This window comes from Lissotriton vulgaris, chromosome 7 (assembly GCF_964263255.1).
Source record: "Lissotriton vulgaris chromosome 7, aLisVul1.2, whole genome shotgun sequence".
NCBI classification, from domain to species: Eukaryota; Metazoa; Chordata; class Amphibia; order Caudata; family Salamandridae; genus Lissotriton; species Lissotriton vulgaris.
Genome location: NC_141695.1, coordinates 4,513,054 through 4,529,103, shown reverse-complemented (window position 1 = coordinate 4,529,103; position 16,050 = coordinate 4,513,054). Strand labels below are relative to the sequence as shown.

At 47.4% G+C, this 16,050-nt stretch overlaps 1 protein-coding gene across 1 annotated transcript in view; it reads left to right on the top strand.

Annotated features, from left to right (window-relative positions):
* LOC147700479 (putative cation-transporting ATPase 13A4) overlaps positions 1-16,050 on the top strand; it is a 941,662-nt gene that overhangs the window by 605,173 nt on the left and 320,439 nt on the right. The window contains exon 17 of the mRNA XM_086929645.1: positions 11,210-11,327. Coding sequence (XP_086785771.1) covers positions 11,210-11,327 — 118 coding nt within the window. The remainder of the gene's footprint in view (positions 1-11,209; positions 11,328-16,050) is intronic.

Below are 16,050 nucleotides of genomic sequence, written 5' to 3'. Positions count from 1 at the left end.
TCTGTAGTTACTTCACTACTTAGTTTATGTCTGACCTTGACCGCGCATTTACTCTTCAGTCTTTCTCTAGTATTGACTACTTATTGTTTTACTCACACTTAGTCTACAAGACTTATTAGTAAATAAGGCGTTAACTTCTATGAAATGGAATAGCTTCACAATAATGCCCGAAATCTACTTGATACGGACGGACTCTGCTAGACTCTGATAGCTCAAACGGATATGCAAAAGTGATACGCACGAACTTCCGAGCTAAGAAGCTCCAAGAAGCATGCGCTATCACCAAAATACAAACTTTCTCATAAACTATGATATCAAAACAGTCTTACTTGAATGCTGCTGAACAAACTCGATATATTTTTCTCTGGAATTCTCGCGATGCGTTCTTCTTTTTCCCTGACTAAACGCAACACGCAGATACACCTTCTACTCCTCAGAATGTTCAGGTGAAGTGCGCAGTTCTTTGCGTGCCTCACCGGTATCACCTGAATCTTCAAATTGGACTAGAGCGCTAACCGGTCTTCCTTTACGGAACACCTTGCTGCCATGCTGCAGTCTGCCTTGCACCCAATGCTGTTTCCAAAGTTTAGACAAGGCGGCTACCATCATTCCTCTTTTATCATTCTGGATGCCTTTCTGATTATTGGACCTTTTAGTGGGGGACCTGACAGTACCCTCCCTCAAGGATCTCTCTTCCTTCTGGATTTTGTCTGGGAATCTTCTGTGAAATTCTGCAATTAATCGTGGGGCATTAACTTCAGACTCTGGCTCCCAGGACCTCTCCTCAGGACCGTAACCTTTCCAATCGAGTAGGTAATACAGCTTTCTTTTCTTTAGTTTAGAGTCTAAAATCTGTTGAATCTCAAACTCCTCTCCTTTCTCAGTTTGAATAGGTTTTGGGGTCTTACATAATCTAACTTCAGGTTCTGCCTTTTTTAGTAATGAAACATGGAAAACTGGATGTATACGTAAACTCTTTGGCAATTTTAGCTGGTAATTTAATGTGCTTAACTTTTTCTCGATTTGATAGGGCCCAATAAATCGTGGTTGAAACTTCCTAACCCCTTTTAGTCTGAGATTTTTTGTACTTAACCAAACCTTATCTCCCACAACTAACTCAGGTTCTTTTCTCCTCTTTCTGTCTGCATAATGTATGTAATTAGCCTTTGCTACAGTTAGGTTTTGAATGGCTCTACTCTGCACTTGTGTTAGTTGTTCTACTAAATCTGATGCTGCAGGAACATCTTCTTCTTGGAAGTTTAAGAAATGCTGTGGTTGTCTCCCTGTATTTAAAAAGAATGGGGTGTAACCAGTAGATGCATTTATAGTGTTGTTGTGTGCAAATTCTGCTGCCTATAGATAATCTGGACAGTCACCCTCCCGTTCTAGTAAACACATTCGTAAATACTGTTCCAGTTCCTGATTGGTGCGTTCGGTTTGTCCATCAGATTCTGGGTGGAAACTAGTGGAGTACCTGTTTTCAATATTCAAGCGCTTAGTGAAAGCTCTCCAGAAATGAGATAAAAACTGTGAGCCCCGATCTGCCACTAAAACCTTAGGTATACCGTGTCCACGGACTACATGTTGACTGAAGGCATTTGCTAAGACCTTGGCAGATGGCACTCCTTGTAAAGGTACAAAATGGGCCATCTTTGTGAATGCGTCCACATAAACTAAAATGGTATCAAAACCTAAGCTCGAGGGTAAATCTACTATGTGATCTAAGGTTACCGTGTGCCAAGGAAAAGGAGGGGTGGGTAAGGGTTGTAACAGGCCTTGTGGACATTTTCTTTCTGATTTTACCCTTGCACACGTCTCCAAGTTGCCACATACTGATGTATATCCTTGATCATGTTTGGCCACCAGAATCGTCTGCGCACCAATGCTTTAGTCTTTTCGATGCCTTTGTGTCCTGCTAAGATACTGTCATGACATTCACTTATGGCCTTCAGCTGCATCTCAAAGTGGGCAAGTATAATGCTCCATGTTGATAAGGTAATCCTTCTCGTGTTTCTCTTCTGGGATCTTCTTTTAACCAACTTTTCAGTGCTTCACCACTTAAAACATCGGATTCCTTACAACACTCTACAGTTTCTTGTAGTACTGCGTTGATTATTTTTTCTGCTGGAATAATAGTCTGATCCAAAATCTTTTCCGTAACTCCTTCTGTCTCTAATCTGGATTAGGCATCCGCTTTCCCATTCTGAGTTCCAGGTCGGTATGTAATGACAAAATCATATTCAGAGAAATACAAGGACCAGCGGAGCTGCCTAGGAGTTAAAGTTCTGGCAGATTTTAAACATTTTAAATTCCGGTGATCAGTATACACAGTCACATGTCGAGCTCCCATCAGATAGTGCCTCCATTCTTTGAAGGCATCCTTAATGGCCAATAATTCTTTTTCTGTGATTGTATAATTGATTTCTGGGGGTGTTAGCTTTCTAGAGCGGAATGCCACCGGATGGAGTTGACCTGTAGTTTTGTGTGTCTGCAATAACACTCCTCCCAAGGCTAGATTCAAAGAGTCTATTTCTACAAAGAATGGTTCTGCTGGAACGGGTTGTAACAAAATTGGCGCAGTGGTGAAATCTTTTTGTAATTGCACAAATGCTGCTTCTGCTTCTGTACTCCACTGGAAAGGAACTCCCTTCTTTAACAGGCGTGTGATCGGAATTAACTTTTTAGAAAAGTCCTGAATAAACCTCCTATAAAAGTTGGCAAACCCGATGAAACTTTGGATTTCTTTAACTGATGTAGGTGATTGATTTCCACTCAAATACAGCCTTTATTTTGTTTTCATCCATGGTGATTCCTCCGGGAGCGAGTACAAAACCCAGAAACTCGACTGAGGTCACATCGAAGGCGCATTTGTCCAGTTTGACAAAGAATCCATTCTCTCGGAGTCTTTTCAGTACCTTCTTGACATGTCCTTCATGTTTCCTTACTTCGGCTGAATAGATCAATATATCGTTGATGTAGACTATAGCAATCTGATCTATGCAATCCTTCAAAACATTATTTATAAAATGTTGAAATGCAGCAGGAGCATTGCATAGTCCATATGGCATCACTTGGTATTCAAATAAACCTTGTTTGGTCCTAAACGCTGTCTTCTACTCATCTCCTTCTCTAATTCGGAGTAGATGGTATGCACCTCTCAAATCGAGTTTTGTGCAAATCTTAGCTTCTTTCACTTGATCCATGAGAGTGGAAATCAATGGTAATGGGTAACAATTCTTAATGGTTATCCGATTTATGGCCCTGTAATCAATGCACATGCGTAGCTCTCCACTCTTCTTTGGAATGAAAAACAAAGAAGACAAGACTGGGGATTGTGAAGCTCGAATGAAGCCATTCTCCAGATATTCAGCCAGATAACTCTTTAAATGTTTATCCTCTTGCTCGGTTAGAGCATAAATTCTGCTGCAGGGCAAATTCACTCTGGGTTCAAAATCTATTTTACAATCATACTCCCTGTGAGGAGGTAATTTCTTTGCTTCGACTTCATTAAAGACATCCTGGAATTCGTGATACTTTTCAGGTAGAGTTACAGTGTCAATCATGCAGGCCGAATTTTTATTTTCACTTAAAAGATAAGCAGGAGATTTTTCACTTCTAATTTGGCAGTCTTTGAAACAGTTCTCTTTGCAATAAATTTAGTTCAATGTTATCGTTCTTGCTGCCCAATCTATAGTTGGATTATTCTCGGTGAGCCAAAGGTAAACCCAATATTAATTGGAATTGAGGGGCGTCGATTAGATTAAATTATAAAATTTCACAATGTCCCTCAGTAGTCTTCAATTGCACGGGTTCAGTGTGGCTCACAATTGGGCCTGAGTTCAGATTGGTACCATCTACTGCTCTGACTGACTCGCTCTTTTCTTTCTGAATAGCCTGAAATCCAATTCTCTTTTCAAACTGCAGATCGCAAACATTGCCCGTTGCTCCGGAGTCTATCATTACTGCAATCTGTTCCTTTCTGTTTTCAAGCTAACTCAGAATTACGGATATCACCTAATGAGGAGCGGCAGACTGAAAGGTATTAGCCAACGCATGCTCCTTTGGAGCCAAATTTGTTTCTGCAACCACTAGACCAACTCCATCTACTGGTGGCGTGTGGCGTTTTCCGCCGACAATGTCTTGGGTCTTTTTGGGCAATCTCGAACAAAATGTCCGCTTCCTCCACAATAGAGACACAGCTTATTGTTCCGCCTCTTTTCCTTCTCTTCTTTTGTAAGAGGTCCTCGTATTGTTCCAATTTGCATTGGTTCTACTCCGCGATTTGAATCATGTTCCTTGTGAGGTTCATATCTGGCTCTATCAAAACGTGGTACGCTAGGTCGATAATCCCGTTTCTTCTCGCCCCTTCTCTCGCTCTGACGAAAATAAATTTCTAACACTAGGTCCACCAGAGCGGAAATGTCAGTGGGACGATTGGGAACTTGTGCTAAAGCATCCTTTAATTTGTCCTTTAGTCCCCGATAAAATACCGCTGGCCACTCAGTCTCTAACATCAACTTGTTGAATTGCGCGAAATATGCTACTAACTCTCTATTTCCTTGTCAGATCTCTAAAAGTTCATTATCTGTGGCTTGAGACACTTTTCGACGATCAAAAATTCGCATGAACTCCTTCTTGAAGTCATCTAAATTGAATAGCACAGGATCGTTTCTGGTGACCAAGGGTATTGACCAGGCTGCGGCATCCCCACTTAAATAGGATAGAATAAATGCAACGCGAGACTGCGCATCAGGAAACAGTGCTTGTCTACACATAAAGTGCAGAGAACATTATGTTAAGAAGACTTGTGCCTTTTGAGGGTCACCACTAAAGCGTTCAGGGGGTGCTAGTGGAATCACTGGGGACAAAGAATGTATTACTTGTGTGTTTACCTTTTATTGAGATGAAGCTGACTCCCCAAAAGAACCCAAAACTGGGGAAGATATCTTAAACCCATCTCCAGAGACCAAATTCCTCATTCTACGTGCCAACTTCGTGGTGTCTTTCTTTAGTTCTCTATTTTCCTCTCTGACTGTAATTAATTCCCTTTGTCTTTCATCTAAAATGTTTGCCAGCTTCTTCAAATCCAGACCTTCCACCATTCTGCTCAGGTGCCTCTACCTCGTGGGCACTTCACTCTGTCAGAACCAGCTCTTCTCTTTTGCTGGCCAGCGACACAGGAGCAGAACGACGTAAGCTCCCAATTCCTCCCTAGAACTCCCCAGCCACTCACAATTTCTAAATGCGTAGCCAGAAGAGCCCCATCGGGGAAAGGGGAATTGGACAGAGAAGAGAATGCACACAAGTGTAGTCTTCTTTTCTTCTTTTAGTTTTCTTGGTTGACCTTATGGTCTGCTCTTCTGGCTCTTGTTCGTGCTGCAAAATAAAGTACAAATGACTCTCCCTGCACTTCCTTTCTTCTACCTATCTTTTCCCTGTTAACTCTAAGACCTACCCAATGAGCTGTGTGCCTTTGCTTCTCTTCTTATTTACTGGTTCTTCAGTTCTGAGTTGTATTCACTGTAATTAAATAACCTTGAGTTATTATTTTTTCTCTCTCTCTCTAGCTCTTCTATCTTGATTTTATCTCCTTTTATTCTCACGTACAGAACTGAGAACTGCAGCCTTATATCTTCTTCACTTCTTTAGAATCTCTTCTTATTTTCTGTAGTTACTTCACTACTTAGTTTATGTCTGACCTTGACCGCGCCCTTAATCTTCAGTCTTTCTCTAGTATTGACTACTTATTGTTTTACTCACACTTAGTCTGCAAGACTTATTAGTAAATAAGGCGTTAACTTCTATGAAATGGAATAGCTTCACAATAATGCCGTAATCTACTTGATACGGACGGACTCTGCTAGACTCTGATAGCTCAAACGGATGTGCAAAAGTGATACGCACGAACTTCCGAGCTAAGAAGCTCCAAGAAGCATGCGCTATCACCAAAATACGAACTTTGTCATAAACTATGATATCGGAACAGTCTTACTTGAATGCTGCTGAACAAACTGGATATATTTTTTCCTGGAATTCTCGCGACACGTTCTTCTTTTTCCCTGACTAAACGCGACGCGCAAATACACCTCCTACTCCTCAGAATGTTCAGGTGAAGTGCGCAGTTCTTCGCGCGCCTCACCGGTATCACCTGAATCTTCAAATTGAACTAGAGCGCTAACCGCCGCCATGCTGCAGTCTGCCCTGCACCCAATGCTGTTTCCAAGGTTTAGACAAGGCGGCTACCATCATTCCTCTTTTATCATTCTGGACGCCTTTCTGATTATTGGACCTTTTAGTGGGGGACCTGACAATGTTGTACCCCTTGTGGTAAATAAAGTATTACCCTGTCATAATTTCTATAATTAAACAAAGGGTCTTGTATAAAATGAGAGGCAGAGTCCATGGTGTCCGATTCAAAAGGGTTTTATTTCAATAACTCGAGTTAGGGGAGAATCGGTTCCATCACCACAAAGGTTCAGGAAGGGTCTTCTAAACTTTATTCACAGAGTACAATATTTATACATTCAATTTCGTACATAGGGAGGAGCGCTCCAAGCAGAGCAAGAGAAAGAGAGATAAGAGCATGTGGGCGTGCATGTGGGCGTACATGTGGGCGTTCACTTGAGGAGTCATAGGTGAGTCATAGGTGGGTGGATGCATGGAGGGGGGTTGCATGGCCAGCTGGAACTTTGCCCTACTTGTGTGCGCAACTTGATCATAACGTGCAACTGACGTGTAACTGGGGGGAGCTGTCTTTCTGTCTGGTAGGGAGGCCTTCAGTGTCAGGGCGACCAGCACGTCTGGTATTATCTGATATCTTAAGTCCAGGGATGTATTATCTGAAGCAAAGGTCGCTCATCACCAAGAGCCAGTGTGGGCATCTATTTCTTCGTTCATTGTGTGGGGGCCTTGAGCTTTCTATGGACGCGAGCTCTGCAAATCACTTAAACGGAGACAGAAAGGCTAGGCCCTATCTCTGCAGACGGGTTCTGTTTACCTTCTTCACCAGGCAGGAATGTGATTCTGTAGAGCAAGCAGATAACTGTTATGCACAATACTGTCTTGGCCCCCCGGGCTGGGCCCCTCTCGGCTTAGCCAAAAGTATGCGAGGTCAGGGATACGTAGCTGCAGCCCTCAGAGTGTCTGGAGGCATGAAACCCTGAATTCGGGGACTGGTTGAGCTGAGCCACAAAATGGAGAAATGGGTTTTTCGTGATACATTAAAAGTGCACAATGCAAACACATGGGCCACCTGGGCCTCGGTGCAAAATTAACGTTTCTTTTATGGGAGACTTGGTGACTGGCATCCTAATGTGGGACACAAATGCAGAGGCATCATTATTGCAGGCCATAGAGGGAAAATGCATGGGTGACATGCACGTACACTAAACGTTTGGGTACACGCAGGGGACATATTGGCCATGTAAAATTTCTTTTTCCTCATTCCCTCCTTGTCCCCTACTGTACCCTTCAGGTCATATCTATTCTCATGAGACCGTATATTTGTTCATACAGCATCATTTGCTCATCTTTGATCCTTTGCATACGTGGATGTGGAACACAGGCAGTCGCACACAGGCCGCAAATGGCCGGGCCACACTGCAGACAGAGACAGCAGCCGAATATCATAAGCAGTATCATTCCTAGGAATGACAACACTTTCCATCCCCATGCCGATATTACACCCCAGAGCCAACTGGACCAAGTCCATGTGCCTGGGTCTTGATGTATATCGTGAGCAATCTTGTGGAGCCTTGTTATTGCTGCGTACACAGATGGCGCGTTATTAGGAATGAAAACGCAGCAACTGGAGCCGATCACCCTACAGGTCCCGCCCCTATCTGCCAGGATGACGTCAAGAACAAGGCGGTTCTGAAGAACAACTAATCGCATGGCAGACTGCTCCTGGGTTAAGTTCCCCAGGGCAGATGCAGTCTCATTCACAACTGCTTCCAGAGTCCTTGTTAACCTGCGTATGAGTTTACTGTTTTGGACGGGACCTATGAAGAAAAAGAATCCTTTGTTGAAATCTGTATATTGCTCCCAGGCTGTCTCAGTCTGATCAATCCCTGAGGCATCGGTCTCTCTCCTGTGTCTAACATGCTCTAGTCGTGAATCTCGATGATAATGGGATGGGGCCAAAAAGACAGGTGGCAGCAGGAACACTATATAGCATGTCCCACCCCAGTCTAAGGGCAGATGTACATAGGCTGTCTGACCGCAAATGAAATAGGTATGGCAAGATGCTTTGAAAGAAGACTTTCCTTTATCATTAAACTCTACTTCAGCATTACACTCGCTGTGTTCCATATGTACTGATCCTTTCTTTCTAACGCACAAATCACCTTTTACTGGTAGGACTGAAATAGACGGTGGACCCACATTTTGCATGGGCTGGACATTCAGCATTATAAAGCTGAGGGAAGCATGGGAAGCATTTCCTTGCTCGTACTCTTCATTTTCTAGATCGGTCCCCTTCCTTTGGGGGAGTCCTTCTTCGTCTGGAAAACATACCTCATTCATTACTTTATTCAAGTTTCCCCATATCCAGTCACCCTGGTAAACTGTGGACTTTCTGTCGATTGATGTCATTAAGGCAAACCATGCTCCGCACGAACCATTGTGGGAGAACGGAAAAGGGAAGAGGGGCAGAACTCCCTTCGTCTTTGGTAGGGTGGGAGTCGGCCACATACCCAGCAATCTGTCGCATTGCTGGTCTGATGAGAACGGTGCAACATCCAAATAAAAGTATTGTTGCGCAGGGCCAGTCGATATGACAGTTCATGGGGTGGCAGATCACTAAATGTATGCTCTACGGTGTCATTAATGGAAGAGTGTATATGTGAGGCAATAGGAGGAAAGAAAACATGTAGTATTAAGCTGACACAGATTATAGTGATGCACAAAAGAGACAGAAAAATCAGAGATACTATACATCTACTACGTAATATCTTGCAGTATTTTTCTTTCATTTAGCTCTTTTTACTATTATTGTCCGCGATCTTATGCATGTCAGAAATCTTGTTCAACCGATTCACCACCTAGTGGACTTAAATAATTAAACGTTGTCTGGCTTTCTAGATCGTAATTTGGATCTGTACTCTTGCTGTGGAGTCTTTTCTAGCAAAGGGGGCTCAAAGTCTGTAATGTCTTTTTTCTTTACCAAAGTTCCAGAGTCTCCAATGTACCGTTTACAATGATGGGCGTGAAGCCACCCTTTACTCCCTTTGACTTTGATGGCTGTCCTCGTTGTTAGTAACACTAATTTCGGCGCCTTCCAACGCGGCTCAAGGGGGCTTGATCGATCAAAATTTTGGACGAGCACATAGTCTCCTGGAACTATGGCGTGCTCCTTGACCTGGGTGTTGTCAGGGAAGGCAGCGGCAACCTGTGAACGACAAGAGAGTAGTGCAGACATCAAGGAAGCCAGGTAATCTGTAAGCATGTTACTGTCAACATCAGTTATTTTCTTAGGCATAGGCGTACCCCACATGTTCGGCGGTCTACCGAAAACCACTTCATATGGTGATAGGCCTGTTCTGGAATGGGCTACCATACGCATGTAAAAGAGGGCAACCTGCAAGGCTACCATCCAATCCACGCCTTTTTCTGCACAGATCTTTGCTAGTTTCGTCTTTATTGTCTGATTATGTCTTTCTACAAGGCCTGCTGCTTCAGGGTGTCGCACACAATGGAACTTCCAGTTATATCCTAACAGAAGAGACACTTGTTTCATTAATTCAGAAGAAAAAGGCTGACGATTGTCTGAGTAAACGACACGGGGCAATCCGTATCTAGGAAAGAATTCACGCACCAATTGCCTGGCGGTTGTCACAGCAGTATAATCTGGGACTGGATACGCTTCTGTCCATCTAGTTAGTGCACACACAACTACCAGGACATACTTGTAACCTCTACATCTGTCCATTTGGATATAATCCATCTGGAGGACCTCAAAAGGGTGGTCAGGAGGATGAAATCTGCCTTGTTCCACCGGGATGCCTTTACCTGGATTGAACTGACAGCAGATCATGCATGTTCTTACTTTTTGTTTCGCTGCTGCAGGCAGGTGCTTGTTAAACCAGATATCCTGTAAGCTGTCCACCATTGCCTTCTCTCCCAAGTGTGCTGGACTATGTGCTGTGTTTATGATCACTTGTACCATTGAATCAGGAAGAAACCATGTTGCTTTGCCCTTAGTCATCCAACCTTGGTCAGTCTGGACCCCTCCTTGTTCAGTCCATTTCTTTATCTCATCTGAAGTGGCATGTGTCTGTATATTGAAAAGTTACAGACACCTCAAATGATGTGTGTAACTCATTCACAAAAGGGGACCCCTTTAATTTTTTAAAACAAAATGTGGGCAGACTGTTTCAAAGAAAATTATTTTACTTTTTAAACCAAGCCCTGTTTCTTGTATATAAAACAGACCGCATTTAAAATAAATAAAAGTGTACTTTATTTAACCCCTTCGCCGCAGTGTGAATTTCGCCACAGCTAGGGGGCTGGCGTGATGCTGCTGTGCTCGTGACGGAACCATACCGCCGTGAATCACGGATGGCGTGGTTCCGTCACGGCCCGCTTGCTAATTAATTTGCCTGCACAGGTGGGGATTTAATGCTGCATGGGAGGAGCGGTAGCCGCTTGACAGAACCACGCCCTCATGAGCACACGCCGCCCGTGGCTCATGACGGCGTGGGTCCGTTTTGAGCACGCAAGGGATTAAAGGCAATCACAGATATGGTGAACTGCTGACCCCAGCAGTCCACCATCCAATCTAAGAGAGTCACAATCTGCAACCACTCAATTGATAGTTATTAGTGTTCATGAGAGAGTTCAGATTGTGAACCACTCCAAAGGGAATTTTCAAAACCAAAGGACTAGTACATGGGTTTATTCGCAGAATCAGAATCAATTTGCAAAATGTCAGTACTTAATTTGCAGCCATTTTATATTAATTGATTCTTGGTGCATCAGCCCAAGTCGATGTAAATAACTGATAAATCATATGAAAAACTGTTACCTGTTTTTTCACCAAACATCGTTTTTCACCAACACAATTGGCTTCATGTGGTTAAATAATATTATTTACTAAAGCACCCTCCATCTAAGCCTAAATATTAGTTGTCTTGTGACTAAATGAAATCGTAAAAATTTGAGTTCTTGTGATGTAACAGAATGTTGATCTGTGATATTTATTTCTTTGCAGTCCCTTCCAATTTTTCAAGCAAACTCCAGATATACACCATGCAAGGATTCCGCGTCATTGGATTGGCGTACAAGCCTATGGCACCACAGACGCCATCTGAACTGTGCAGTTTAGCAAGGTAAGAGAGAGAGGCCGCCATCCCGCAAGCCCTGTCAGGAAGAGGAGGTCACTCCTTCCAGATGTAAACCTCAAACCTCAGCAAGAGAAAGCAGCTGCTCTGCTGGGATGATCACATTACAGGAATTGGTTATTGCTCGTTTAGTATTTAGTGGCCTTTGATATGACTAACATTTTTTATCTTGTTCCTCAAGACCTCCTTCGAGTGTGTAGAGTTGGCGTTACAGTGGTTGCACGTCGCGTCATGACGCGACGTGCCGGCGGCCATCTTATAGGATGCGCGCGCAGCGAGCGAGTGAAATGGCACGAACCCGGGAGCACGGTTGCATGGGCTCGGCGCTCTCTGTATAGAAGAAGTTAATAAATACAGCGTACAACTATATACAGCGTCCTGTCTTTATTGGAGGCATAGCAACATTACAATGGCGACGAGGTCGGGATGAGACCTGCACTGGGAAAAAAAAAACGGAAGTTGCAGAACTGCACAGCAGACAAGCCTCAGCCAGAATCCACGAGCCAGAAGCACCACAGGAGCGGGCCACCTGTAATCGCTACGCTAACAGGCAAGTGGACATCAGAGAGTGCGGCAGAGCCCACAAGCACAAAAGGGCAATCAGTCTGATTACCTGGGGAAATAGCACACCCTACCACCAGCTACGCTAGCCAACCAAGGGCAGGAGCACTGGCGACCCCTGGGAAGAGCGAAGGGGCAGACATAGAGATCCCCCAAACCAAGACAATAAATCAATCAATCAATCACATCATTTGTATAGCGCACTACTCACCCCGAAGGGTCTCAAGGCGCTGGGGGAGGGGAAAGTTACTGCTCGAACAGCCAGGTCTTGAGCTGCTTCCTAAAGGCGAGATGGTCTTGGGTTCGCCGAAGGTGGGTGGGGAGGGAGTTCCACATCTTGGCTGCCAGGTAGGAGAAGGATATTCCTCCGGCGGTGGCTCTGCGGATTCATGGTACAGTGGCGAGTGCGTGGCCGGTCGATCATAGCTGGCGGGTGGGTGTGTAGAAGGTCATGCGGTCGTTGAGGTACTTGGGGCCCAGGTCGTGGAGAGCCTTGTGTGCGTGGGTGAGGAGTCTGAACGTGATTCTTTTGCTGACACGGAGCCAATGCAGGTCTCTCAGGTGTCCGGTGATGTGGCTGTGTCGGGGGATGTCGAGGATGAGTCGGGCAGGGGCATTCTGGATGCGTTGGAGTCTTTTTTGAAGTTTCGCTTTGGTTCCGGCGTAGAGGGTGTTCCCGTAGTCCCGTCGGCTGGTGACGAGTGCCTGGGTGACGGTCTTCCTGGTTTCCGTGGGGATCCATTTGAAGATCTTGCGGAGCATGCGCAGGGAGTTGTAGCACGAGGATGAGACGGCGTTGACTTGTCTGGTCATTGACAGGGAGGAGTCCAGGATGAAGCCCAGGTTGCGTGCGTGGTCCGTTGTTTTGGGAGCGGTGCCCGGGGCCGGGGGCCACCAGGAGTCGTCCCAGGCAGAGTGTGATGATTCCAGGATGAGGACTTCCGTCTTGTCCGAGTTCAGTTTAAGGCGGCTGTTCCTCATCCAGTCGGCGACGTTTTTCATCCCTTCGTGTAGGTTGGCTCTGGCGGTGGTGGGGTTGCTGGTGAGGGAGAGGATGAGCTGGGTGTCGGCGGCGTAGGAGATGATGTTGAGGTTGTGCTGGCGTGCGATGGTTGCGAGGGGGCTCATGTAGACGTTGAAGAGGGTTGGGCTGAGTGAAGATCCTTGTGGTACGCCGCAGATGACTTCGGTGGCCTCGGATCTAAACGGAGGGAGGCGGACTCTCTGGGTTCTTCCGGTGAGGAACGAGATGATCCATTCCAGCGCTTTTTCTCGAATTCCGATGTCGCTGAGGCGCTTCACTAGAGTTTGGTGGCAGACAGTGTCGAATGCCGCAGAGAGATCCAGGAGGATGAGGGCCGCTGTTTCCCCGTCGTCGATCAGGGTTCTGATGTCGTCGGTGGCTGCGATCAGGGCAGTCTCGGTGCTGTGGTTGGCCCGAAACCCGGACTGCGAGGTGGTCGAGGGATTCGTTCGTCTCGAGGAAGGCGGCCAGCTGTTTGTTGACGGTCTTCTCGATGACTTTGGCCGAAAAAGGAAGGAGCGAGATGGGATGGTAGTTCTTGAGGTCGGTGGGGTCTGCCGTTGGTTTCTTCAGGAGGGCGGTCAGCTCGGCGTGCTTCCAGCACTCCGGGAAGGTGGCTGTGTGGAAGGAGGAGTTGATGGTGTCTCTGAGATGGGGTGCGATGGTGGCGTCGGCTTTGTGGAAGATGTGGTGTGTGCACGAGTCGGTTGGTGACCCGGCGTGGATTGAGTTCATCGTGCGGGTGGTGTCTTCGGTGCTGATCGGGGTCCAGTTGCAGAGGGTGGTGGTGGGGGGTGTTGGTTCGGTGGTAGGGTGCATGGTCTGTGCGTCGAAGCTGTTGTGTATGTCAGCGATCTTGCGGTGGAAGAACGAGGCGAGTGAGTTGCAGAGGTCTTGCGAGGTAGTGATGTCGTTGTTTCCGGCGCTGGGATTGGAGAACTCTTTGACGATGCTGAAGAGTTCCTTGCTGTCGTGGGTGTTGTTGTCCAGTCGTTCTTTGAGTGCCGTCTTCTTGGTGGCGCGGATCAGCTGATGGTGTTTGCGGATGGCGTGCTTGAGGGCGGTCCTGTTGTCTGTGGTGTGGTTGAGCTGCCAGGCTTTCTCGAGGGTGCGGCAGTTCTTCTTGGATTCCTTGAGTTCGTCGGTGAACCAGGGGGTTTTCATGCTGCTGTGTCTGCTGGGAGGGTTCTTTAGCGGTGCGAGGTCATCGGCGCAGGCGGTCAGCCACTTGGTGAGGTTGATGGCTGCTTCGTTGGGGTACGTTGTGCTGGTGGGAGTGTTCTGGCTGAGGGAGGCGGTGAGCTGCTCAGCGGTGATCCTGCTCCAGCCTCGGCGGGGGACCTGTTGCGGGTGGTGTTGGGCCGTGTTTTTTTTGAAGCTGAAGTGGACGCAGCTGTGGTCGGTCCAGTGGAGTCCGGTGGCGTGGCTGAAAGAGATGTGCTTGCTGGATGTGAAGACTTGGTCGAGCGTGTGGCCGGCGTAGTGGGTGGGGGTGTTCACTGGTTGCTTGAGTCCGAGGTTGCCTAGGTTGTCCAGCAGGGCGGTGGTGTTTCTGTCATTGTTGTTCTCCAGGTAAAAGTTGAGGTCTCCTAGGAGGATGTAGTTGGCGGAGGGAAGGGCGTGCGGGCTGATGAAGTCTGCGATGTCTTCGCTGAATTGTGTGCGTGGTCCCGGTGGTCTGTAGATGAGGGTGCCGCGGAGGGTGGTCTTGGGGTCAGTGTATATCTGGAAGTGCAGGTGTTCAGCGGCGGTGAAGGTTTCGTCGGAGTTAGTTGAGATGCGGATGGTGTTCTTGTGTACGATGGCGATGCCTCCTCCCGTCTGGTTAACGCGGTCCTTCCGGGTGATCTTGTATCCGTCTGGGATGGCTATGGCGATGTCGGGCGTTGAGGAGGCGTTCATCCAGGTTTCGGTGAGGAAGGCGACGTCCGGTGCTGTCGTGTCGAGCAGGTCCCACAGTTCCACGGTGTGCCTGTGGATGGAGCGGGGTTGAGCAGGATGCACTTCAGGTGGTTGCTGCTGGTGCAGGGCTTGGCGGGGCCGTGCAGGTCCGGTAGCAGGAGCAACGGCAGGCTTGGCAGGCGAAGGGTCCGTGGGTGCGTCTCTGGGTGGCTCGGTAGCAGGCAGTGTTCTGGCCAGTGTTGAGTGCGTTGAGTGTTGCGGCATCGTAGGTCCGTCAGATCGTCTTGCTTTGGCGGGGGCCAGGGGTCCTGGCACTGGGCGCGGTCCAGATGTGGACGGGTGCAGACGGGCTTACCTTTGGCGCACCTTCGGCGCTCAATCGGTGCTCCCGCTGCGCGCGTCCGCTGCGCGGTCGCTCAGGGGGCGTCAAAAGTAAGGAGCCGGGAGGGAGGATCAGCTGGGTGGTGGGAGCAGGGCGGCGAATGGAGTCGCAGGGGGGCGGGCCGCAGGGAGGCAGCGGCGGGAAATCCAAGGGTCTGCGGGCAGCGGGGATCCCAGGAGCTGCGGGCGACACTCAAGGGAAACTGCAGGCAGGAGGCGGCAAGGCAAGGCAGGCAGGAGCAGCAGCAGAGGGTGGAGCGACCAAGCCCTGAGGAGAGCTGACCAAGCCCTTCTGAGGAACCAGAAGAAAACAGCGCACCAGGCAGCCCCAGAGGCCCCAGCAACACTTCACCCACGGTAAAGCGCGTAAAGATGAGTGCGCAAGCGTCAGCAGCGACGGCCTCAGTGCAATTCTTACCCAAGCCAGGGGAACCACTCATGCGATGGAAAGACTGGAGAGACTATATCGATAACTTCATAGAGGTGTTAGAGGACCAGAACGAAGAGAAATTCTCAAGCATAAGAAAGAGGCGAATATTGTTGCATAATTTAGGCCCGGAGGGACTCAGGATCTTCAAGAATCTGACACCCAAACAACTAGCGACCACTGATGATGACGTGTATGCCCATGCAATTGAGGAATTGAACGAACATTATAAACCAACGGTGTGCTTTTCGATAGACAGGTATAACTTTCAGCAGCGGAAGCAAAAACAAGGGGAGTCAGTGGAAGAATACGTGACGGCACTAAGAAAGTTGGCATCAACGTGTAGATATGACACGTTCCAGGATGAATTTATCAAGGATCAGATCGTGATGCACACCACGAGCACCGTGGTGCAG